Source organism: Anguilla anguilla, chromosome 6 (genome assembly GCF_013347855.1).
Source record: "Anguilla anguilla isolate fAngAng1 chromosome 6, fAngAng1.pri, whole genome shotgun sequence".
Taxonomy (NCBI): domain Eukaryota; kingdom Metazoa; phylum Chordata; class Actinopteri; order Anguilliformes; family Anguillidae; genus Anguilla; species Anguilla anguilla.
The window spans coordinates 2,115,898-2,141,939 of record NC_049206.1 but is presented as its reverse complement, the minus strand read 5'-3'; the positions used below and the strand labels follow the sequence as shown (position 1 = coordinate 2,141,939).

General features: G+C 47.7%; 2 protein-coding genes across 2 annotated transcripts in view; both read right to left on the bottom strand.

The window, feature by feature from the left end:
- Positions 1-53: 53 nt before the first annotated feature.
- On the bottom strand, positions 54-12,904 carry LOC118228928 (ras-related protein Rab-3A). Its single transcript, XM_035420517.1, has 5 exons — positions 12,773-12,904; positions 4,948-5,175; positions 1,847-1,965; positions 859-983; positions 54-274 (listed from the first exon to the last, which is right to left on the bottom strand). Exons 2-5 carry the CDS (start codon positions 5,173-5,175, stop codon positions 84-86), a joined length of 663 nt encoding a protein of 220 aa, XP_035276408.1. The 5' UTR covers positions 12,773-12,904; the 3' UTR covers positions 54-83.
- Positions 12,905-20,289: 7,385 nt separating this feature from the next.
- Positions 20,290-26,042, bottom strand: part of LOC118228865 (cAMP-specific 3',5'-cyclic phosphodiesterase 4C-like) — a 13,218-nt gene continuing 7,465 nt past the window's right edge. Inside the window, exons 7-14 of the mRNA XM_035420399.1 lie at positions 25,129-25,289; positions 24,876-24,974; positions 24,107-24,271; positions 23,547-23,646; positions 22,597-22,751; positions 22,194-22,316; positions 21,829-22,011; positions 20,290-20,885 (exon numbers count right to left, since the gene is read on the bottom strand). Coding sequence (XP_035276290.1) covers positions 20,385-20,885; positions 21,829-22,011; positions 22,194-22,316; positions 22,597-22,751; positions 23,547-23,646; positions 24,107-24,271; positions 24,876-24,974; positions 25,129-25,289 — 1,487 coding nt within the window. The 3' untranslated portion in view covers positions 20,290-20,384. The remainder of the gene's footprint in view (positions 20,886-21,828; positions 22,012-22,193; positions 22,317-22,596; positions 22,752-23,546; positions 23,647-24,106; positions 24,272-24,875; positions 24,975-25,128; positions 25,290-26,042) is intronic.

The following is a 26,042-nucleotide window of genomic DNA, read 5'->3' as shown; positions in this document are numbered from 1 at the left end:
GGGGTTGGGATTGGGGTGCAGGGGCGGAGGGGGGGGGGGGCGGAGGGGGGGGGGGCGACGGGGGGGGGGGGACGGGGCGATCTTTAGCAGGCGCAGTCCTGCTGTGGGGCAGCCGGCTGCTCGGTGAGCTGGGGCCCCTGTTTGGCCCCTGTGACCGCGGGGTCGGCCGCGTCCAGGCTCTCCGACATCTTCTCGCAGATGATGTCCACCAGCCGCTCGAACGTCTGCTTCACGTTGATGTTGTCCTTGGCGCTCGCCTCAAAGTACTCGAAGCCTGGGCGGGAAGTGAAGAGCCAGTCAGGAGCCAGAAATGGTCCTAAATCCCTTCTTTGAAAATTGGTCAAATACAGGCGATAATGGGTTTATTAACCTGCCGTAGGAACAAGAAATGTGATGGAAGTAAATGTGGCTGTGGAATTTTTTGCAAGGACACCAAAAAGAATAGATAAAAATTAAAAAGGGTCGTCAAACGTCCCTCTTGATAAGCTTTCGGTGATATCAAAACTGATATCACAGATGTGTGAATGTTGATATCAGAGATGTGTGTGTGTGTGTGTGTGTGTGTAAATGTTGATATCAGAGATATGTGTGAATGTTGATATCAGAGATGGGTGTGTGTGTGTAAATGTTGATATCAGAGATATGTGTGTGAATATTGATATCAGAGATGTGTGTGTAAATGTTGATATCAGAGATCTGTGTGTGTGTGAGTGTTGATATCACAGATGTGTGTGAATGTTAATATCACAGATGTGTGAGTGTTGATATCACAGATGTGTGTGAATGCTGATATCAGAGATGTGTGTAAATGATCCACAGTTAGAATACAAGCCTGAGGCTGGGTAGGCTGGGACTCACCCAGGTGATCCGCCAGCTGCCGACCCCTCTCCGCTGCCACCACCCGCTCGTCCTCCATGTCACACTTATTTCCCACCAGCAGCACCTGCGCGTTGTCCCAGGAGTACGTCTTAATCTGCGTGGACCTGTGGAGGACCAGAGGGAGAGATCAGCCCATCCTCACACACACAACACAGAACTCTGAGCATAGAACACAGGACACAGAACTCTGAGCATAGAACACAGGGTACAGAACACAGAACTCCAGGCACAGGTTAGAGAACACACAATCCCTGGCACAAAACACAGGTGGGATAACTGTAAACCTACACTGTCTCCATCACTACACCCGTAATCACAACAGTCTAAGGCCCCGCTCATGCTTGCTTTTTTATTCATGGTGTACACGCCTTTCTGAAAAAAAAAAGCCCACAGGCATCAACACTCTGTGACCGCCGTCTGAACAAAAAGAAATCCGATCCGGATCGAACAGATCCACTTCCAGCGGGAGTCCGGCTCGCGTTTTCCCCAGGGTCGGATATGAATGCAAACGCTGCAGTGTGCACCCCCAATATTCTGCTAACCACATCCCATAATAAGCGTGTGGGGGCGGAGGGACACACTGTTCTACAGCCGTTCATTAGGACAGAAAGAACCCATGCTTAATCCCTGCACAAACGGATGTGAGACGGGACCTCAGAATAAACGCATGTGATCCCCACAGCACACCATGAACTGCGTGAACAGAAACCACATCTATCAGATACACAGAAATCACACCGGTCAGCAACATCAGATTAGAGTGCAAACAAGACCTAACAATTCCATTTAAAACAGTCCATCATTCCACCTTTATAGAATTCCTATTCACAACAGCCTGGTATAATAAAAGTGTTTTCTTTTTTTATGGGAACTTTCTAGAAATCCCAGAATCATTTAATCACAACATCTTAAGACCGGAAAAAAATTTGCTACATTCTAGAATTCAGACTCTAAGCAGTTGACCCACCAGTCCTGCACGGCGTTGAAGGACTCCTCGTTGGTGATGTCATACATGAGGATGAAGCCCATGGCTCCTCTGTAGTAGGCCGTGGTGATGGTCCGGTACCGCTCCTGCCCTGCGGTGTCCTGGAACAAAAGCACAAAGCATGAATGGAGAAAGACACGCTCGCATGCAAGCACGCACACAAGCAAGCACCCACGCAAGCAGGTGTGCAAGCATCCAAGCAAGCAAGCAAGCAATCATGCAAGTAAGCAAGCAAGCAATCAAGCAATCAAGCAAGCATGCAATCAAGCAAGCAAGCATGCAATCAAGCAAGCAAGCAAGCACGCAAGCAAGCATGCAATCAAGCAAGCATGCATGTAAGCAAGCATACAAGCAAGCAAGCAATCAAGCAAGCAAGCAAGCAAGCAAGCACACAAGCAAGCAAGAGAACCACAGAGAAAACTCAATACTCTGTTAGATAAATTAAAATAATCTGGATAGTGAACACATCCTGATACTTCAGTAAATAAACCACAGAAACATTGTTGCCAAAAGGCAACACCATCCCTAGTGTGTATGTAGCTACAGCTCTCTGGAACACACACACACACACACACATACATACACACCCCTGTGTCAGGGCTTCTGCCTGATTGGGTTACCTGCCCAGAGATGGACAGCTCACCTTTCAGTCCCTCCCCCCTTATCATACCTGTACATCTCACCTAATTATACCTGCAGTGTGCACACAGTGCTGTTCAGCTCTCTCACACAGGTGAGATGCTTTATGAATACGGAAGCTGGTTTGTACCACTCTTACGCAGATGCTTTATGAATACACACTCTGGTTTGTGTCACTCTTACTCAGATGCTTTATGAATACACACTCTGGTTTGTACCACTCTTACTCAGATGTTTTATGAATACGGACGCTGGTTTGCTGCACACACTGCAGTTAGTTTTGTTCCTCTGATGTGACTTCAGGTTGGTTCAAATCAAAGCCATTTGATGCCAGCCAATGAGATGGATTGTGAACTTTCTCAGGAGAATTTTTTTGCTTCCAGAGTTTCAAAGCGTTTTCTGACGGCTGCCTGAGGTCTCTGAGACTAGTCATGTCAAATCTGCGACCTGTCCCGACATCAAAAGACAAAGATGGAGCCGCTGAACCGGCCCATAGCTCGTTGTTATGGAAACAGTCATTTCCTCTTTCAGTCCTCGTTTTGATGTGGGCCGCGCAGCCTTCAGCAGCGTATCGACACGTTTCTCTTTCTGTCTGAAATGAAAGCTTAACGGGCTCGTCCAATCAGCTCGTCCAGCCGGCTCGTCCAATCGGCTCGTCCGGTCGGCCGCGGCAGTGTGGATCTGAGCCGGGTTCACGGTGCATGACCCGGCAATCACCAAAACGCCGTGGAATCAAAAGCCTGATCCCAGGTACTGTGGGATCACAGGACACCTCCTTTAAAACACGCACAGCAGATCTCTGATTGGCTGCAACAGTAACGCAGGCCCAGGAAAGAGAAGGAAGGCATCCGTGGTTCTCTATACACACAGAGGCCTGCGTAAGGACCACTACAGGCTGTGTCCAGAGCGTGTGCGTGCTGGGGAATGGGGGAGGTGTCCGTCCAATCAGAGAGCAGGCCGAGCAAGGGGGAGTGGGGAGGGCAAAGCGGGACAGCCAATCACACGGCTCGCTGAGCTCATGCCCTCCAGCTGTGGCATTTCAGGGCTGCAGCAGCAGGAGAGGGATTCTCCTCCTGACAGCTGTGTGTGTGTGTGTATGTGTGTGCGTGCACACGTGTGTGTGTGTGTGTGTGTATGTGTGTGCACGCACGCGTGTGTGTGTGTGTGTGTGAGAGCGCGTGCGTGTGTTTGTGTGTCTCTAAAGTCTTACAGACAGGGCCCATTTCCCTGCAGTATGCAGACGAGCAGCAGTATCAGGTTTGGGGAGCTTTTAGGGTGCTTTAGAGAGAAATGACCTCCCAGAATCCCCAGCACCATCTCATCTGCAGATAAAGCCTCTCCCGCAGAAACGTCCTCCAGCTCCAGACTGTGGCAGGTCTCAGGTAGCTAGGTGTGTAACCCAAGCTGCCGGAACCAGAGGTGCCCAGTGTAACCGAACCAGCCGTAAATCAGGTCCCGACTCTAAATAAACCAGCCTATCCTGTCCTGCACCTTCAATGGACACTGACAGAAGGCTATACAACACCATGACTCGGCTGTTTCCAGCTGTACAAAGGGAAAGGGCTATAATGAGCCAGCCTGGTTCAGCTCTACTGTGGGAAAGGGGTACAATGAGCCAGCCTGGTTCAGCTCTACAGTGGGAAAGGGCTATAATGAGCCAGCCTGGTTCCAGCTCTACAGTGGGAAAGAGCTATAATGAGCCAGCCTGGTTCCAGCTCTACAGTGGGAAAGGGCTATAATGAGCCAGCCTGGTTCCAGCTCTACAGTGGGAAAGGGCTATAATGAGTCAGTCTGGTTCAGTTCTACAGTGGGAAAGGGCTATAATGAGCCAGGCTGGTTCAGTTCTACAGTGGGAAAGGGCTATAATGAGCCAGGCTGGTTCAGTTCTACACTGGGAAAGGGCTATAATGAGCCAGCCTGGTTCAGTTCTACTCTGGGAAAGAGCTATAATGAGCCAGCCTGGTTCAGTTCTACAGTGGGAAAGGGCTATAATGAGCCAGCCTGGTTCCAGCTCTACAGTGGGAAAGGGCTATAATGAGTCAGCCTGGTTCCAGCTCTACAGTGGGAAAGGGCTATAATGAGCCTGGCTGGTTCAGCTCTACAGGGGGAAAGGGCTATAATGAGCCAGCTTGGTTCAACTCTCCAGTGGGAAAGGGCTATAATGAGCCAGCCTGGTTCCAGCTCTACAGTGGGAAAGGGCTATAATGAGCCAGCCTGGTTCAGCTCTACATAATTGTATTATTATTAGTGGTTCCATTGTTATTTATAGCACTAACTATTGATTTCTTAAGTTTGTGTTACTATATGCTTCGAAAAAATGTATAGAGGCATTTCCTGCAAGTTAAGCATTTTAAACTTTAAGGCTGAAAGAGAGAGGAAGCGATGGAAGGAAAGAGATAGAGAGAGAAAAAAGGATAAAGAGAGAGAGAGGGAGAGGCACTGACCCAGATCTGCAGCTTGATCCTCTTGTCGTTCCTGTAGATGGTCTTGACCTTGAAGTCGATGCCCACGGTGCTGACGAAGGCCGGGGTGAAGGAGTCGTCGGCGTAGCGGAACAGGAAGCTGGTCTTGCCCACGCTGCTGTTGCCGATGATCAGGATCTTGAACATGTAGTCGAAGTTCTGGTCGGACGACTCCTTCTGCCCGTAGCGCGCGTCTGTGGCAGAGGCCATCTGAGAGGGGCCGGACGTTTCGCAGCGTTTGAAAAAACGGAATCTCAGACGGAAACGGCGGCTTTTATATCGCGCCGGGACTTCTGTCACCACCAGGGCTGGGCAATATATCGATACTATATCGATATCGTGATACGAGACTCAGACTACATATCGTCTGGGATTTCGTATATCGTAATATCGTGATATGGCGTAAGTGTTGTCTTTTACTGGTTTTAAAGGCAGCATTTACAGTAAAGTGATGTAATTTTCTGAACTTACATGACTGTTCTATTATTTGCCTTTACCTACTTAGTTATTACATAGGCATTACTGATGATTATTTATCAAAAATCTCATTTGTGTAATTTTGTGAAAGTACCAATAGTCATCCCCACAATATCATCACAATATCGATATCGAGGTATTTGGTCAAAAATATCGTGATATTTGATTTTGTCCATATCGCCCAGCCCTAGTCACTACGTCACATTACGGGCCATTTTAGCAGATGCTCTTATCCAGAGTGACTGACACAGCGTTGGCATTTTTACACAGGGTCCATTTATACAGCTGGATAAACACTGAAGCAATGCAGGTTAAGCACCTTACTGAAGGGTACAACAACAGAGTCCTACTGGAGTGTCGTGTCCTCGTGGAATAGTCTGCCAGGCCACGTAGTAGAGGCAGAAACTGGGGATTTTCAAGACCAGGCTTGATCTATCTGGTCTGTAGGTAATCAGAGCACTAATTTAGTCAGGAAAATGGCGAGCATTGTTGGGCTAAATGGCCTGTTCTCCTCATTGTGCTGTGCTATGCTATGCTATGCTATGCTATGCTATGCTATGCTACGTTATGGAGAATCAAACCTGTAACCTTTCACTTACAGGCACAGTTCCTGAAACATTAAACTACAGTGAACACAGGAAACTGGTTCAAAATTAAAATATTATCATTTTAACAAAATCATTAAAAATGAATGTAATCTTTTGAGGAATAATCGAGCACTGTACACCCGTACAACACCTGAAAGCATAACATCACGAACGAGCTGCTTTGCAGTTCTGCAAAGAGTACTTTTCCCGCTTTAGACCTCAGACACGCTGAAAGGCCCCATACCTGCCTACCTGCCACGGGCAGGACACCAGAAACTTCTCTGAACATCTTTAGTAGCACACAAAACCTGAGCCAATTCAACACACGGGTCAGAACTGAGACAATATCAGACAAAAAAAAAAAAAAAAACCCCAGAAAGTGAACTACCCCTTTAAAGGGAGCAGCACACAGGTTTTCACCCTCGAGTGGCAACAGATGTGAACTTCTCCGACATTCAAATGAAAAACAAAAAAATATCACTGACGTAGCCGACGTGTTGGGAAATCGCACAGGAGGGGCGATAAAAAAAATAAAAAACCACATAAAATAACATCAGCAGGGGTTTGTGGAACACTGTGCCCAGACTCGGAATGCCTACTCTCTTCCCCTTTTAAATCCCCACATAAAAAAAAAACAATCTTTTCAAAAGGGCCTTTATTACAGAGTAATCATGTTGTCTTGTGATGTTCGCACGGTGTCATTACTCTGGCTGCTCTTATTCTCCTCCTGGCATCTTACCCTCCCTCCAGTGCGACTTAAAAAGCATTTCACAGAGCATTCACACAGCGTCCATTTATTACAGCCAGATGTACACTGAAGCAATGCAGGCAGTGTCCTACCCGGGAATCGAACCTGTGACCTTCAGGTTACCAGACCAGTTCCTTACCCAGTACACTACACTGCCGCCCCCAGTGTTACTGTGCGCTTCAATGTTCATGTGTGCAGCAGCCCTCCTCATCTACTGATCTGTCCAAAGGACTGCTATGACAGAAGGAAGCCTCTGCACTACGTCAGTCACACAGTACTCACAGTGCTTCTCAAAGGGGGTGGGGGGGGGTGGCAAGGAGGGAGGCTGGCGAGGTTGAAGGAGGGTTGAGGGTTGAAGGTTGAAGGAAGGAAAGTCCAAAAAGAAAACAGCATCCAAGTGGAACCAAGGTTGTTGGGGAGGGGGGTGTGATTCAAAAAGTTTTCTATTACCAAAGTGGCGCCTGATGTATTCACCACTGCAGCATTGAGATGACTGCACGGCACTTCCAGATTATACTGGATTATCAATGTTACTATGACTGGGCATGAGGTAATTAAAATTTTGCTTGGTTATGAATTTGAATTGGCTCACTGAATTGACTGCAATTATTTACGCATTTTATTCTGTACAGCACACTGATCATGGGAAAAGCACAATCAGATAAAAGAATAATAATAATAATAATAATAATAATAATAACAAAGCCTCTTTCTACTTCCCCATTCCATTGATCACTCACACTGCTGTACGCAGGCTCGTCTCCATGGTTTCACAGGTGTGAAGCGTGTAGTTAAAGCCACATTAGCCCCTTCCAGCCAATCAGGTGGCTGAAACAGGGGTTTGCTTAATGGGAGAGCGCAGAGCAAGCTGACGGGCGCTGATGAGTAAACGCCAGGGCGAGGCCTGCCAGGGGCATTGTGGGTAATACGGGAGGAGGAAACGGATCGATCGGCGAAAGCGCAATTCATCAGCGCGGAGGAACGGATACATGAGGCGAGTGTGAGCTCATCTCTACCCGGGTTCCGCCTAGAAACGTCTCCTACCCGCCTGACGCTCGGGCTTTAAGGGCAAGCCAGGGACACAGAGACACACACACACACACACACACACACAGCCAGTCTCACACACACACTCACACACACACAGTCAGTCTCACACACTCACTCACTCACACACACACACACACACACACACACACAGCCAGTCTCACACACTCACACACACACACACACAGTCAGTCTCACACACACATGACCATGCCAGTTGGATACAAAATCTCGTCCGATAGGCATATCCTAAATAAGGTCACACGACAAAGGTCACATTTAGGCCACAAGCCCATTTTCCACATCGCCATGCCGACCAACCGCCAATCTCTCACAGCCATGTCCTGCGATTACCCAGGAGCCCCGGCACCATGTGACTGTGGAACATTCTGGAGAATGAGAGCAGAGCCAAGCTTTGCTACAATCATCTTGTTTGCCGAACAGGTAACATTAAACTGAGCAGCATGCTTATCGATGCTGTACCTGCCACTGCTGGAACTGAACGTGTCCCCATTCCCTGCTTCTTCATTAATATTCATTACGAGGGCGGGGCCAGCAAGCGGTACTTCTGCAGTCAGCACACAGAGGAGACTATAGCCCAACGCCCCCCCCCCCCCCCCCATGAGTCACTGGAACCCTCCACACGCGGGGAGTTCGGGGCACAGCAGGGAGTTAGGGACACAGCGGGATGGCGGTCTGAAGGAGTGTAGCACAGTGGGTAAGGAACGGAGTGTAGCACAGTGGGTAAGGAACTGGGCTTGTAACCGAAAGGTCGCAGGTTCGATTCCCGGGTAGGACACTGCCGTTGTACCCTTGAGCAAGGTACATAACCGGCATTGCTTCAGTATATATCCAGTTGTATAAATAGATGCAGTGTAAATGCTGTGTAAAAGTTGTGTAAGTCGCTCTGGATAAGAGCGTCTGCTAAATGCCTGTAATGTAATGTAATGTAATGAAGGGGCACAGCAGGGAGTTTGGGGCACAGCGGGGAGTTTGGGGCACAGTGGGGAGACAGTCTGAAGGAGATCGGGCGGGTTGGCGGTAAAGGCCGCCATGACCGGCGAGTCACAGCGACTCCGGAAAATGGCGTCCCGATGTCCCCGCGGTCTAGAGCGAGGTCTAAAAATGGAAACACACCTCCTCTCCCCCACCCCCCCGGTCGCTTACGCTCCGTGCTCAAAACTTCCTGCGGCCTGAAGGAGCCAGAGGCTTTCAGATCATGGGAGGGATGTGTCCTTTGTTTGGATAGGTCAAGTTGCTGATGTTGGGAATGAGTACTCGGTTTTGATTGGTCAAGGTCTTCACGGTGAAGTGTATACTTGGACTTCACCAATAAGGGTACAGCCACAAGTATCCAGAACTAGTCTAGAACTTTGCAAAATAGGATGCTTCACCCCAGTGAGAGCAGGCCACCAACCAACCAACCAACCAACCAACCAACCAGGACAGGAAATAGTCCAGGACTAGGCTTAGTCTGTGTCTGCGAAACTGGCCCTATATGTACAGGAATAGGATTCCAGCGTGAGGCTCTGCTAGCACTGCTCTTGTGTTTTTAAAATAGCATCACCACCGACAGGCGGGAACAATGGCCACTGCTGCTCCTCAACAACAGCAGAACCCCACCAGCCCGGCGAGTGCATTATCACGCGCTACTTAAATAACTCCTGACCTACGCGCTGAAAATATGCTGTCCTGGAGCTCTGCGCTGCCCAGAGTCTCACGTTACAGCGGCTGTCTTCGACTGATAAGAGTCGGGCCGGAATGCCGATGACCAGCGCTGTTCTTCTCCTGCATGGCCAAGTGCGGTCAGGTGGACCAAACGAACAGTTCAAATCGCCTTAAATATCATTATGATGTCATAATGCGGCACCGTCTGGTATTGGCCACCGCTGTTGCCCTGGAGATGCACAGAGAGGCGGCACAGGAATGTCCGCTTAAGAATGTGACGTCACTCCAGGAGAAGCAATAAGAGTGTGATTAGTTCCCTTAGCTCTGTAGGTCTAATCCACCCTGTTACTGGGTGGACCTGGCTGGAGAGGTCTGCAATTCGAAACTCGGAGCAGTTAAACGGTGAAATCGTCAGTTCCAGGCACCGATGCAACGTAGGCATTGTAGTGCCCGGCAGATCAAAGTCAGAACGGCTTGCGGGCACCCTCTGCTCACGGGACGACCAGAGAGACACAGTGTACACATACCGGAACGGGCAACTGTGGATCCATCAGCGTGGATCAGTGCATCGGCCAAACGGAAACAGACATGCACTGTACCGAAAGCCCTAAACCTCACCGCTAACTGACAGCCCTAAACCACACTGCTAACCGACAGCCCTAAACCACACCGCTAACCGACAGCCCTAAACCACACTGCTAACCGACAGCCCTAAACCACACTGCTAACCGACAGCCCTAAACCACACTGCTAACCGACAGCCCTAAACCACACTGCTAACCGACAGCCCTAAACCACACCGCTAACCGACAGCCCTAAACCTCACCGCTAACCGACAGCCCTAAACCTCACCGCTAACCAACAGCCCTAAACCACACCGCTAACCGACAGCCCAAAACCTCACCGCTAACCAACCAGACCATGGGGCCCATCCACACACTGGAACAGAGCCTTAACAGATACCAGACCATGGGGCCCATCCACACACTGGAACAGAGCCTTAACAGATACCAGACCATGGGGCCCATCCACACACTGAAACAGAGCCTTAACAGATACCAGACCATGGGGCCCATCCACACTCTGGAACAGAGCCTTAACAGATACCACATCGTGGGGCCCATCCACACACTTTCAGAATCAGCTTCAGGTCACAGCGATTAAATAAAGGTGAAGATCAGTGTGCCATTTTGTCCTAAACAGTGAAGTATACGACTGGTGCGTAAACCTTGAAGGGAACTCTGGGAAATGCAGTTCCTCCAGTCTCCTCTTCTCATCTGCATGTTTCCTGTGTTTGGTACTGAAGGTACTGAGAATGAGAGAGAAATACCAAAAAAACCCAAAGAGGCTATGGCGTTTAATGGTTTCTCCTCCATCACCTCTCTTTCTTTCACTCCCACCCCCCTCCCTCCCTCTGTCTTAGATGAAAATAATCGAGGGTGAAGGCTTGACGGTCCACACAGCACATTTAAAAAACTATTTCACTCCCCCCCCCCCCCCCCCCACCCCCGCCCCCGCCCCCGCCCCGCCTTCATAGCTTTCCTACACAAAAACGATTCTGAAAGGCAGGTGCGCACATACTTCCGCCCGCCCAGATAGTCCGTGACCGTGACGCCCTGGCCCCACGGTAAAATATATTTAATTACCCCTGTCCACCACCTCTCTGAGCATTAACCTTCCCTTCATTTTCCACATTAATGCTGGACAGGACCATTATGATTCAGACCGTCTATTTATGGTGCGGCGAGACACTCGAGACGTCTCTGCAGGCCATCCATCAGCAAGGATTACAGGTCGGCCCACACAAATGGTTATATGCAGAATTAGGTCGATTTATTTATTATTTTTTTTAAGCGCAGGCTGCGTAAATAACATGATAAAGGAAGGTCGTCTACAATAATCATTCATCCTACCCGCCAGGCTGGTTTCGCTGCTTCATCTAATGTTATATGGCGTGTAGCCTACTAAATGTACGGGGTGTACGCTCAAATAACAACACACCTATTCTTATTCTTCTTCTTCTTCTTCTTCTTCTTATTATTATTATTATTATTATTATTATTATTATTACTATTATTATTATTATTATTATTAAAAGGCCTGTATCAAACAAGTTTCATGTTACCTGGGAGCATCAGCTTTTTCGTGGTCGCTTGGTCGATTTTGATGCATTTAGAAACCAAAGATGTTTCATTTTTAACAAGTCAGCATGTCTATTAAGGCACCGCGCGCGCGCCTGCGACCCTATACGCCTGCAAAGTGACAAGCTCCTGAACGGTTGGTTACTCAGCGTCTTCTGCTGCAGCGGCCAATGTATGTTGATGCTTATCTTGGCTTAACAGGATAGGTAGTCGGTTTGTTAGCTAGTCTAACGTGCGTTTATAACGCCAGCCGTTAGCCTACTGACCATACTTGCGGTCGGAGAAAAGGCGTAAAACCGGCCCAAATGTAAACGTTGCAAATTCTGCGTGTTTTTTCCTCTCCCAAAAAGTACCACCACATCTTAGAACCAATCGATATGCAAAAGGACAATCACGAAAATCTCCTCGATGAAGCTCACAGCGTAAACGTCAACGCTTACGCGCTGCTGCCACTCACGGCGGCAGGCATATGTGAGAGATCAGAGATGGGTCCGTGTTGCTTCCCGGCTAGATAACGTTAGCTAACCATCATACAGCTTGGAAACCACGCGCAGATTAAGAAACAAGTAACCGAAAACAACACCATTCACAAATATATTTTTCATCTGTTGATATCTAGCAGTTGACATCCTGTGCCCCACGTCGCTGCATTTAATTCGCAATTATTGTGCTAGTTTTAGTGTTGCCGATCGATTGCCCCATTCCTAGTTGGTAGCAAGCTATTTCGGCGTTTGGCATTATTTCTTTTATTTTTTATTATTTTTTTGAAAAACGACGATCAGCTTTACCAGACAGAATTCTAAAATGATAAGATATTGTCGCACGGAACGAGGTAATCGATATACGGGCGGATCTCAACGCACATCGAAGCAATGCCTTCTAAAGCTTCAAAATGCAGTATAAAATAAGACAGCAACCATCCATAGCAAAACACTTGCTAGCTTACGCGTTTCTCCGCTGATATTTAGCTTGCTAGCCATGCATTCTGCTAGCTAAAGCATCCTATGTCAAATGAAGGTTATTCTTCCGTTATTTCATTCATCCGGCGCTCCACCGGTCATGCGAAATAAAAGACGCACAATGTCAACAACGATTGACCAAAAAAAACGGTTACTTTAAAATAAAGGCGTCAAACTTACCTTTCACTGTATATTTTCTCTGCTGCAGCTCCTATTGCACCAAATGCAGCACTTCGTTTCGCACCTGCAGAAACACAGAGACGTCACCTGATAGACTGTGACCACTTCAGGGGCGGGATCAAAGGGGGGGGGGGGGGGTATGTTGATTGACGCATCGGGGAACCTATCCGAACTACGATCTTGTTAAAATGTTTTAGAATATTCAGGAAGAGACTTGGCGTAATGCATAATTTATACACAGCTGAACCGCTCTCTATAATTTATGAGAAAATCTGATAATTCTCAATCGGCTTGACATCATTATTCATCATGTTAGCCACGCACAGATCAAATTTAGTTCATTTCAATAGAAAATGATGTAAGATATTAAGGTTAAAGTACTATACGCTGTGTATCTTTCCATTCATAGTTGCCCCATTTCAGGGCACCAGAAAGTATTTTAGGACACCAAACTGACAGAGTATCACCAGGGAAGATACCCAGGGTCTGGTGATGTCTATGGGTCGCAGACTTTGGGCAGTCATTGATTACAAAGCATTTGCAACCAAGTACTAAACATGATCACTTTATATAAGATTATGCTAATTTGTCTAATTACTTTTGATTCCCCTACAATGGGTGATCCACATATAAAAAAGAGATACAATTCCTACTCGTTTCACCAGGTATAAATATAAATACCCACACATTAAAACTGACAGTCTGCTCTTTAACGTCATATTCATTATTTATTTTCAAATCCGGAAAAACAAAAATTGTGTCACTATCCAAACACTTATGGACTGCACCATGTATTCAAATCACAAAAAGAAGCAGATTCAGTATCAAATCTTAGGCAGGAGAAAGTAAACCAAACCCACAGGAGAAACAATGAGCAAAGCTGTTGCAAAAACATTACAGGTTTTTGTTGTTGTTTTATGGTTTTACATAGCCTGAATCTTTCCTGGAATTAGAAAAGCACTTCATCCACTGCAAAATAAATACATTATTCACCCCTCCTCTGGTCTGGAACTGAAAGAGCTATTCAAACAAAACTGGCCCAGTTTTCTGAAATATTATTTCAAAATGAAAGCCAGGGTCCAGCACTGGTAGTACTAGTCTAGCACAGCCAGGGTCCAGCTCCAGGAGCCCGGATTCCATGGGTTACACCCAAAACCAAAACCAGGTCATTTATGAAGAGCAGACGTTTAATCTTCATATCTTAAAGAGGGCAGTGCCCACACATTTTTATAAGTTACTTACAATTCCTGTGTTTGTGTATGTTACATGCCAGTTAGTGTTAGTGCGTGTGTGTGCGTGTTTGTGTGTATGTGTGCATGTGTATGTGTGTGTGTGTGTGTGTGTTTGAGTGTGTGTGTGTGTGTGTGTGAGTGTGTGTGTGTGTGTGTGTGTTTGAGTGTGAGTGTGTGTGTGTTTGAGTGTGTGTGTGTGTGTGTGTGTTTGAGTGTGAGTGTGTGTGTGTGTGTGTGTGTGTGTGTGTGTGTGAGTGTGAGTGAGTGTGAGTGTGTGTGAGTGTGTGTGTTTGAGTGTGAGTGTGTGTGAGTGTGAGTGAGTGTGAGTTTGAGTGTGAGTGTGAGTGTGTGTATGTGAGTGTGAGTGTGTGTGAGTTTGAGTGTGAGTGTGAGTGTGTGTGTGTGTGTGTGAGTGTGAGTGAGTGTGAGTTTGAGTGTGTGTGTGTGTGTGTGTGAGTGTGAGTGAGTGTGAGTGTGTGTGTATGTGAGTGTGAGTTTGAGTGTGAGTGTGTGTGTGTGTGAGTTTGAGTGTGAGTGTGAGTGTGTGTGTGAGTGTGAGTGAGTGTGAGTTTGAGTGTGAGTGTGTGTGTGTGTGTGTGAGTGTGAGTGTGAGTTTGAGTGTGAGTGTGTGAGTGTGTGTGTGAGTTTGAGTATGAGTGTGTGTGTGTGTTTCTGTGTAAGGGGGGATGTCCCTGAGTAAAATTAGCCCACATAGAGAATACTGACTAAGTGTCCCTAGAGGTTAGTGCCCCTCCTACTAGCTGAGGCACAAAACAAAAACAGACATTTGGGAGCCCAGATGGTGCAAGCAGACCTATCGAGTGACGGGTAACCCAAACCAGACCCATCGGCACGCGAAACACAGAGAGAGAGGCGAAGAACCGGGACCAGATCAGACAGACTCCTGAGAGAGACCGCCAGTCAGCCTCCAGGAACGCACCGCACCACCGACTTGAACCCAGCCCGCCCGCCAAACCCGAGTCCAACAAGGGCGAAACTGTGAGGAAGAGGAGAAGCCTAACATCCCATCGCTCTTCGTCTTCGTCGAGGCGTTCAGGTGAAACACCTGGCAACATTTGGTCGCAAAGTTTTCTAGCCGACTAGAACATAGCCAGGCAATATCGGGAGGCATATTAGGGTTAACCAAATAGGTCAAAAGGTCTCTCAACCTAGATTTCCACCCCTCTAGACATCGAAATTCAGGCTTTTGCTCACTGGGATGCCAGATTTACACTGCAGGCCTGCCCTCCTTTTGTATATTTGCTTTATTCAGACACACAGAAAGCAGAGGGGGCAACAGGCAGATGAGGCATAAATGCTCAGAGGTTGCCATGGTGGGGACGAAACCCCCCAGCCAGGGGGAATCACTTAGGCTCCAGAGTTGGCTTCCCTACGGACTGCACTGCACTTTTTTCCAAATCTGATTATTCCAAGCATCACTGGATCATAACTGAACACTAATAACACTTTTGAGGAGCTGTAAACCTTCCATGTTTTATTTGGGGGGGGGGGGGGGTGAGGGTATTTATTGCATCATAATGATAATATTAATGGCAAGTATGCCATCAGACGTGACAAATATTCCAGAAACATACGCTGAAGCAAATGTTGAGAATGGTTATTAAACATACTCAGCTCATGTGATTTTACACCCAGAGTATTTGGCGCCACCTAGTGTTCAGTGGCAGCCAACAACCCTCAGTTCAGTCCATAAACACAGTTGATTCGATTTAGCTTTTAAGTCAAAAGTAGTCAAAATTTTATTTATGCAATTAAGCAGATGAAAATAAGAATGAAAGAGAAAAATATCCTTGTATTTCTGTACATACTGAACAGTGATGAATGGTGAACCGAATCCACAGGTACGATGTTTTTGATTATAGCATTGACCGACGTGGTTGCTTGACTGCAGAAGTCTTGCCAGGGCTGAGTGTGTTTGCTGTGTTTGACGTGTGTTTAGTATTACATTACATCTTATCCAGAGCGGCTCACAGAACTATTTACACAGCAATTACGAATAGCACTGCATCCATTTATACAGCTGGAAATATACTGAAGCAATGCAGTACCTTGCTCAAGGGTACAACAGCAGTGTCCCACCTTTGATGCGTGTTCAGTGTGTGTTTGCTGTATTTGATGCGTGTTCAGTGTGTGTTTGCTGTATTTGATGTGTGTTCAGTGTGTGTTTGCTGTATTTGATGCGTGTTCAGTGTGTGTTTGCTGTATTTGATGTGTGTTTAGTATTACATTACAGACATTCAGCAGACGCTCTTATCCACAGCAACTTTCAGAACTATTTACACATTTACACATAGCATTGCATCCATTTACACACCTGGGTATATTTCCTGAAGCAGTGCAGGTTAAGTACCTTGCTCAAGGGTACAACAGCAGTTTCCTTCCTACCTGGGAATCGAACCTGCGACCTTCAGTCGCAGATAATCATCCTCATCTTCATCAGAACAGCGAAAAATTTAGACCAGGAAAAAAACCACAAGAACAAATATGAACATCAGAACAGGTTGTTATAATTTATTTCACTTTCCTCTCTACGACAACCTGAAATTCTGGAGTATTTTGGCTTTTTAAAATGGTAAGCAACAAGGAAACAAAAAAATACACACAAACAAACATACAAACAAAGAAAATTGTGGGAGTGGTTCAGATCTGTCTCCCCTCCCTCTCTCTTGGAAGATATACTGACATTCTTAGGCTCAGAGACAAAGTATTTAATCTAATTGACTCCCTTCATTTCTCACCAGTTCAGGAGAACAATAGAGAAAGGGAGGAACACAAAAATAAAAAAATGAAGAAGAAAACAAAAGCAAAAACAAAATTCCATTATTCAGAGTGGCGCAATTCTTTAGACGAGAGAGAGAGAGAGAAAGAGAGAGAGAGCATTTCTCTTCTGATATATGTAAGACTGTTGCTTTACAGAAAACTGAATATTTATCATAGAAACAGCTGTGTGGGCTATGTACCATATTGGCAGTGGTGTGGAGTCCATCAGTGCCCCAGTCTAAGGTAAAACGTTATTTTACATCCTGCTGGTGAAAAGCTTGCGTTACGGCAACGGACGAGCACGACAGCAGTAAGCTTTAGTGTTTATTTAAAAAGGACCCGAACATTTCCATCCACAGCGCCCCCTGCCTGTTCTACACAGGAAGTGGCGATGCTGAAAACAAGGCGACATCACAGGAAACAGGAAACACGGGAACGTCAGATAAAGACACAGTGTTAAGACCCACACGAGTGACCGAACACAGGTACGCTCATGTTGTCGGTACTACAGCCCTCTGTTACCTGCCGTGTGTTACACGCGTGTATCACAGCAGTTTGCATGTTACACACATGTATCACAGCAGTTTGCATGTTACAATCGTGTTTCACAGCAGTTTGCATGTTACACGCGTGTATCACAGCAGTTTGCATGTTACACGCGTGTATCACAGCAGTTTGCATGTTACATGCGTGTATCACAGCAGTTTGCATGTTACACACATGTATCACAGCAGTTTGCATGTTACACGCGTGTATCACAGCAGTTTGGATGTTACAATCGTGTATCACAGCAGGTTGCATGTTACACACATGTATCACAGCAGTTTGCATGTTACACGCGTGTATCACAGCAGTTTGCATGTTACACACGTGTATCACAGCAGTTTGTATGTTACACCCGTGTATCACAGCAGTTTGCATGTTACACACATGTATCACAGCAGTTTGCATGTTACACGCGTGTATCACAGCAGTTTGTATGTTACACGCGTGTATCACTGCAGTTTGCATGTTACACACATGTATCACAGCAGTTTGCATGTTACACGCGTGTATCACAGCAGTTTGCATGTTACACCCGTGTATCACAGCAGTTTGCATGTTACATGCGTGTATCAGCAGTTAGGATGTTACAATCGTGTATCACAGCAGTTTGCATGTTACACACATGTATCACAGCAGTTTGCATGTTACACGCGTGTATCACAGCAGTTTGCATGTTACATGCATGTATCAGCAGTTAGGATGTTACAATCGTGTATCACAGCAGTTTGTATGCTACACACCTGTTTCACAGCAGTTAGTATGTTACACACCTGTATCATAGAGTGTACTCCAACCCACACCACTGATAAAATTAGCCTTTCATCTGTGACGTGATGGGGGAACCTACATGTGCACGGTTTAGTCCAGGGTCCGCCCCCCCCACCCCTTCAGCCTCTCCCCCCAGTTGAATCCTACTGCCCACCCCCCCCCCCCCTCCATGTGTCTGACTGTATAAAGCAAAATAAAGACGCAGGCCTCAGCCAATGTTGTTCTCCAGAACCACGTACGGTGGCCCAGGGTACGACCAGCGGCAGGATGGTTTTCATCTGGCCATACGTCATCAGACTGTAGGCGGCCAGCCCCTGTGATGTCACGTCATGCCTGCTTATCATTGGCCGTGTCCCTGAGAACAAGGACAGGGACTAATGGGGTAGGGGGATGGGCTTCTGGGGCGGGGGGGGTGGGGGGGGGTGGGGGGGGGGGTGGGCAGTAGGATTCAACTGGGGGGAGAGGCTGAAGGGGTGGGGGGGCAGTAGGAACGGACTCATGCACACCCAAAGGAGACACACAAGACTGAGGAATCACACACGCACACGCGTAAAAACACTCTCTCCCAATATTACAGCCGACTCTACAAATAAATAAAAAAACGACTGTTCTTTTCTTCCAAGTAACTTAAAACCATAATGTGCATAAATGCTACAGTTTTTGTTTGTTTTCTGTTACTTTTCTGTTTTTTGTTTTTTAAGTCCATGTGCTTTTCTTGCAGAAGGTGTTGGAGCAGCGGAACTTGGCGGAAGGCTCTGAGGGGGGCGGAGCTACAGGTAGCGGTACGGAGGGGAGGGGCGGAGCATCTCCCGGAGGTTCAATAGTTTTTTTGTTTTTTTTCTTTCTTCTGAACCCCACCCCTCTTCCTCCCGGTGAGACTTAGTGCAATTCCTCCCATGTGACCCCAGCACTATAGCCTCTGGGAAATGTAGTCCAATGGCCAGCTCAACTGACACAATACAGCCCTTGTAAGCAGGCTAGGGGTGGGGCTATTTAAAGGCATAAAGTGCTTAAAGGGGCAGCTCCCCTGTTTAGTCACAGGCTGACAGAAATGACACAGTATCTTAAAGCCATACAAATAAAACACCCTTACAATAAAATCTAATAATACAAAAACATTCTTATCGACTAAATCAACTATAAACCATTAAAACCATGACCATAAAATGCAAGACAGGATCACATGTAAAAAATAAAATAAAATTGTGCAATGGAGTTTTTAAGTGTTCTTTTTTATCTGAACTGGGTACCCCGATAATCCAACAGTAACCAAAATTAAAATTTTGGGGGATAAATTGTGAATGTTATAATTTTTCAGCTTCAGAGATCACTGTTTGAACCCGTTTCTAATGCAGAAATTCTCTCACCTCCTTGGAAACGTTAACATTTTGTTGAATGGAGTTCAACTGTGTAGTTCCACTTGGGGGCGCCAAATGCACACGTATACACAACACCTGGGCTGCAATCCTTATTCAGTAGTAATGAGAGGGGTACCCAATAATCCAATCCTGCTACATTGAAACAAAACGTTCTTAACACCCTGAGGTTATTGTCATTTTTTGTTTTGTTTCTGTCCTTAGTATGGGTACATATTTGGTACGACAGAGGCGTTCAGTTCACAGGTCATTTTCTATAAGATTTTTGACAAACTTCAGTGAATAAGAAAAAATAATAATGAAAATATTCACTCATGTTGGTTTACATTCATCCAAATGAGCATATCCTTATAGTAAATGTGGCAGAAACCCATGATCATTATTACAATGATTATCATTATAGCGAAACGTGTTCTTTCTTCTTGCTTGGAGCAATCGTTCACAGGAAGACATGGTTCAGGGGAACTCCTTCCCCCTGTAGACCCCTTCCTCTCCTTGGTGACAGTGACTGGAAAGCAGTTGTGGAGCGGTTGTAAAAATGGTTGAAAAGCATGCTGTACAGTGGTTGTAAAAACGGTTATAAAGTGGTTGAAAACCAGTCCATGTCTGACCACATAAAAGCATGGGTAAGAAAGTGACTACTAGCTTCCGGGCCTTGGGGTGAACTCACACACACACACACACACACACACACACACATGCACAGACACACACACACACACACACACACACACACAAACTCACACACGCACGCACACACACACACACACACACACACACACACACACAAACTCACACACATACACACACACACACGCACACACACACGCACACGCACACGCACACGCACACGCACACGCACACGCACACGCACACACACACACACACACAGCTGGCCTGGGGCTGCTGCTACGTGTTCTGCTGATGACGTGTAGTGTCTACCTCCTCTTCCTCATCTGCTTCTCCCTCCTCATCCTCAGAGTCGGGCATATCGTCCACCTTTGAGGTCAGGACCAACGTCCTGTGGGCGGGCCCAAAAACCAGGGCATGATGGGAGCGGCCCAATGGCTGGCAGAGCCTGGATGACTCCGCCCACCTGGTGTCATGCCCCTCCCCCTCACCCTGGGGTGGGATCTGGCACTCTGACTCCACCTCCTCCCCCTCCTCCTCCTCCAGGGTCAGCTGGAACTGGAACTTTTCCCCAGGAGCCAGGCCAACGCCCACGCTGGCCCCGCCCCCCGCCACGCCCTGGTCCTGCCCCTCGGACATGCTGACCGGGCTGTGGGGGATCATGCTCTGGTACCACTCCCGGTTGTCCTCCAGAGTGTCCAGGATGTCCTGGGCGTCGGGGTGCACCAGGTCCGCCCATGTCTCCCACAGGGGGTGCACAATGTAGTCTATAAACCCCACCTGAGAAGAGGAATCCAAGATTTGGGAATTAAAATATGGCCTGGCAACCCGTTTCCCTTAACAGAAGGACTCTGCATTGCTACTGTGTAGTGCCTGTGTGTGTGTGTGTGTTTACATTATGTAGTGTGTATGTGTGTGTGTGTGTGTGTGTGTTGTATATAGTGTGTGTGTGTGTGTGTGTACAGTATGTAGTGTGTGTGTGTGTTGTATATAGTGTGTGTGTTAGTATGTATGTGTGTGTTGTATACAGTGTGTGTGTGTTGTATATAGTGTGTGTGTGTACAGTATGTAGTGTGTGTGTGTATTGTACATAGTGTGTGTGTACAGTATGTAGCGTGTATGAGTGTGTTGTATATATTATGTGTGTGTGTACAGTATGTAGTGTGTGTGTGTGTGTTTGTGTATAGTATGTAGTGTGTGTGTGTGTGTGTGTTGTATATATAATGTGTGTGTGTGTGTGTGTGTTGTATATATAATGTGTGTGTGCGTGTGTGTGTGTGTGTGTGTACAGTATGTAGTGTGTGTGTGTGTGTTGTATATATAATGTGTGTGTGTGTGTGTGTGTGTGTACAGTATGTAGTGTGTGTGTGTGTTGTATATATAATGTGTGTGTGTGTGTGTGTGTGTGTACAGTATGTAGTGTGTGTGTGTGTGTGAGTGTGTGTGTTGTATATATAATGTGTGTGTGTGTGTACATTATGTAGTGTGTATGTGTGTGTTGTATATAGTGTGTGTGTGTGTGTGTGTACAGTATGTAGTGTGTGTGTGTTGTATATAGTGTGTGTGTACAGTATGTAGTGTGTATGTGTGTGTTGTATACAGTGTGTGTGTTGTATATAGTGTGTGTGTGTACAGTATGTAGTGTGTGTGTGTGTGTGTGTATTGTATACAGTGTGTGTGTTGTATATGTAGTATGTGTGTGTGTGTGTGTGTTAGTGAGCACCTGGCTCTTCTCGACCGAGGCGTTGTGCCTGTCGCACATGGGGCTGATCTCCATGCCGCGGTCGCGCTCGCGGTCGCCCTGGCTGAAGAACTCCTCCATGATGCGGTCGGTCCACTGGCGGTACAGCTGCAGCGGCTTGGTGGGGTTGCTCAGGTCCGCGCAGTGCACCATGTTCTGCAGGACCTGGGCACACACACGCAGCCGCCATGAGGGTCACTCGCCTGTATGACATCAGACTCACTCACCTGTATGACATCAGAGTCACTCACCTCTATTACATCAGAGTCACTCACCTCTATTACATCATTGTGACTCACCTGTATTATATCAGACACACTCACCTGTATTATATCAGGCTCACTCACCTGTATGCGGTCGGAGTAGTTGTCCAGCAGTAGCACCCCTAGACTGGTCACTTTTTTGGTCTCCACCATGGTCTTCAGGTCAGCCAGCAGGTTCATATGTTTGGACATGTCTGTGGCCAAGACCTGCGGGGAAAACAAGTAGCATTGTGATCTCCACCTCTCTTCCTCCTCGTCCTCCTCTTCCTCCTCAACTGGGTTGCAAGATTAACTGCATCTGCCATGCAAACATTTAAACAAATCTTCTAGTCAAATACCAAACACATACTGTAAAATATCACGCGGAGATGCACATACAATACTATAGTGTTTTCCAGCCAAGATCCTGACATTGTGACATCAGAATACAGTTTGTGGGAAAGATAGACCATTTGCACTTCACACTGCCCCTGACCCCGCCCCTCACCATGTCGATCACCATCTTGCGCAGGGACTGCCACTGTTTCTTGCTGAGGTTCCGGAAGATGTCACAGTTCTCCTCCTGCAGGAGCTTGAACCCCACAGCCAGGTGGTGATTCTCCAGGACGGAGGAGTCATTGTACATGAGAGCAAGCTCTGAGTCTGAGAGCGAGAGAAAGAGAGTAGGAGAGCGATAGTGGGAGAGAGAAGGGAGAGTGGAAGAGCAATAGTGGGAGAGAGAAGGGAGAGAGAGTGATAAAAGGAGAAGGTTGAGAGAGATAGAAAGCAAGAGAGTGGGAGAGAGAGAAAAACAGAGCGAGGAGAGAAGAGTTACTGTGAGGAACACACCACCCTCATACCTGTAGCACACCTCGTTTGCACCTGCAACACACCCGCAACATACCTGCAGCACACAATCTATACACACATCATACTGAACACACACACAACGAACAGACACAAGCAGCACAGACGTAGCCCTGCACACCTCTAGCCCCGCCCAGTTACCACACAGCAAGGAGAGCACCACTCCCTATACTGCCCCATGGGTGGAGCTACCACACACTGTCAACCATTAACCAATCAAAAAATGTGTTCTCCGCAGAAGAACACTGTGACTGGTGTATATCAGTGAATCGCCTGGTAAGAGCTGATAGCTCCACCCACCCTCTAGATAATGGACACTCAAATCTGGCCCTTGAATCCAAATCCGGACCTGGTTTTCTATTCTCCCATGCAATGAACTGAACAACTAGTGCTACTGATTGGCAAGACTGTCTTCGCCCCTGACTCCCAGGTAAAGGGAGGGTGGAAAAGCTGGCCCTGGAGGACCGTGATTTTGAGTAACAGGGCTCTAGGTCACAGCAGGGTTGTGGTTTTCCTGTGTGTATTTTCTCCACCACTGCAGTGGCCTGGCCGGCCTGCAGGGGGGGGGGGCAGTGAGCAGCGGAAACGTACTGGTGTTGATGAGGAACTGGTTGGAGACGCCGGGGTGGTCCACGTCGTGGATGGCGCTGGCGAACAGAGCCGCCAGGATCTCCAGGTCAGTGAAGACTGCCTAGAGAAGGATACAGTCCAAGAGTCATGTGACTAAAGCCACCAGAGAATGAGTTTTTTATCGTCAGACAATCTGCAGGAACTTTACAGGCGTCTGAGGGGTGAAAGTATTTAAAAATAAAGTGGCAGATAGTGAAGCTGAACTGGGACATATTCATCCTAAACTCTCTTTTTCTTTGAGCCCGAGGACTGACGCAGCACATGATCATCCCTGCATCCCATAATAATCAGGCATGGCGTCAAGAACATGGCTGCCTGACACTCTTCTCTGTGAGGGCAGGTCACTGGGGGTGGGGGCTGGGGGGCAGACTGACCTCTAGTGCTGGGGTGGAGAACAGGAGGGGGGGGGGGCAGACTGACCTCTAGTGCTGGGGTGGACAGCAGGAGGAGGGGGGCAGACTGACCTCTAGTGCTGGGGTGGACAGCGGGGGGGGGGGGGGGGGGGGGGGGGGCAGACTGACCTCTAGTGCCGGGGTGGACAGCAGGACGTGGGTGGACTGTATCACGTCCGCTGCGTGGATGCTGTTGTGGTAGGCCACGTCGCCGTGGTAATGATCCTCCAACGTCATGGTGAAGGTGATGAAGGTGTCAGCGGGGATTTTGAAGCATTTGAGCAGCTCCCTCTCCTGCAGGGGAGGGGGGGGACGCAGGTCAGGACCGCAGAAACAGCACAGCACAGCACAGCACAGCAGGGGACTACAGAGCTGCAAAACACTCCCTCACACACGGAAAAAAATCGCCACAGCTTACACTGAACACAATTTGGAATAAAAAGCAGAGAAAGTGCGTGCCTCAGCGCAGCTATTCGAATGAGGGGGAAAGATATAGGCCAAAAAGAGGCGGGAAACTGTATCCAGGCAACCTCTCAAAGAGGGGAGGGGGGTGAGCTCCGAGCGAAACATCGAGCTGGGGAATCGAATCGCTCAGAGTGATCGAATTGCTCAGTGTGATCGAATCGCTCAGTCTAACTGAAGCACCGAGGAGGGGAATCGAATCGCTCAGTGTGATCGAATCGCTCAGTGTGATCGAATCGCTCAGTGTGATCGAATTGCTCAGTTTGATTCAAGCCCCGAGCAAGGGAACTGAATCAAATCGCTCAGTTTGATTCCAACTCTCTGAATATGTGCACAAAGCTCTTGGCAAGAAGCAAAAGAGTGACTCTGTCTGTTCCTGGAAGAGGAGGGGGGTGGGGGTGGGGGTGGAGGGGGGGGGAGGAGAGAGAGTATCTACCTGGAAAATGGCGTACATCGCCACCGTTAGCGGCCGGTTTCCGGAATATTCCGCTATCTTGAAAATGTCCACACCCCATCGGTTGACGTCTTCCAGCTCCTGGAGTGGAACAGGATTGAGACAGAGCTGAGTAACTCAGCTGAGTAACTCACACGCACACGAGACCGGCTCTCACAGAAGAGTGGCACTGTGCGTGTGTAATGAGCTCCAGGAAGGGGGTTGAGATATTTCGGAGGTGGGAGAGGGGTCCCACCTTAGCCAGCGAACCCTCCTGCTCCGTGGTGACCCCAAATCGGGGTATGCTGGAGGGGGCGGGGACGGGGTTGGATTTGTGCACGCCGCTGATCTGGGACATCGGCCATTTTGTCTTCTCCTTGGGCGGCGGGGACAGGATCTCCATGTCATGCTGCTTATCTGCAACACACAGGAGGGCCAATCACAGCAGAGCCAGTCACAGGTGAGCCAATCACAGCAGAACCAGTCACAGGGGAGCCAATCACAGCAGAACCAGTCACGGGGGAGCCAATCGCAGCACAGCCAGTCACAGCTTTAGGGCCTTAAAAAACAGACATACTCCCCCAACTGGCATGCATACACACACATACACACACATGCTTACATACACACACACACAAACACATGCATGTATGTAGATCTTAAAAGACATCACAAGCTTTTTTTTCTTTTTTTTTTTAAACTGACCATTCATGTTTGTTTAGATAAAATGCACCAACACTAATTATGTCTCACACACACACACACACACACACTCGACAGTGGAGTTGTAAGGTGAGGACAGTGGAGTTGTAAGGTGAGGACAGTGGAGTTGTAAAGTGAGGACAGTGGAGGTTGAGAGTGAGGACAGTGGAGGTTGAAAGTGAGGACAGTGGAGTTGTAAAGTGAGGACAGTGGAGTTGTAAGGTGAGGACAGTGGAGTTGTAAAGTGAGGACAGCGGAGGTTGAGAGTGAGGACAGCGGAGTTGTAAAGTGAGGACAGTGGAGGCTGAGAGTGAGGACAGTGGAGGCTGAGAGTGAGGACAGCGGAGGTTGAGAGTGAGGACAGCGGAGGTTGAGAGTGAGGACAGTGGACAGTGGAGGTTGAGAGTGAGGACAGGGGAGGTTGAGAGTGAGGACAGTGGAGTTGTAAAGTGAGGACAGCGGAGGTTG

What these genes read in the sequence shown, in the direction of transcription:
- LOC118228928 (XM_035420517.1), bottom strand. Translation starts at nt 5,175, where the DNA reads ATGGCCTCTGCCACAGACGCGCGCTACGGGCAGAAGGAGTCGTCCGAC. An exon ending in TTCAACGCCGTGCAGGACTG is followed by an intron (nt 984 to 1,846) that starts GTGGGTCAACTG and finishes GGTCCTCCACAG; the next exon opens with GTCCACGCAGATTAAGACGT. An exon ending in GCAGCTGGCGGATCACCTGG is followed by an intron (nt 275 to 858) that starts GTGAGTCCCAGC and finishes CTTCCCGCCCAG; the next exon opens with GCTTCGAGTACTTTGAGGCG.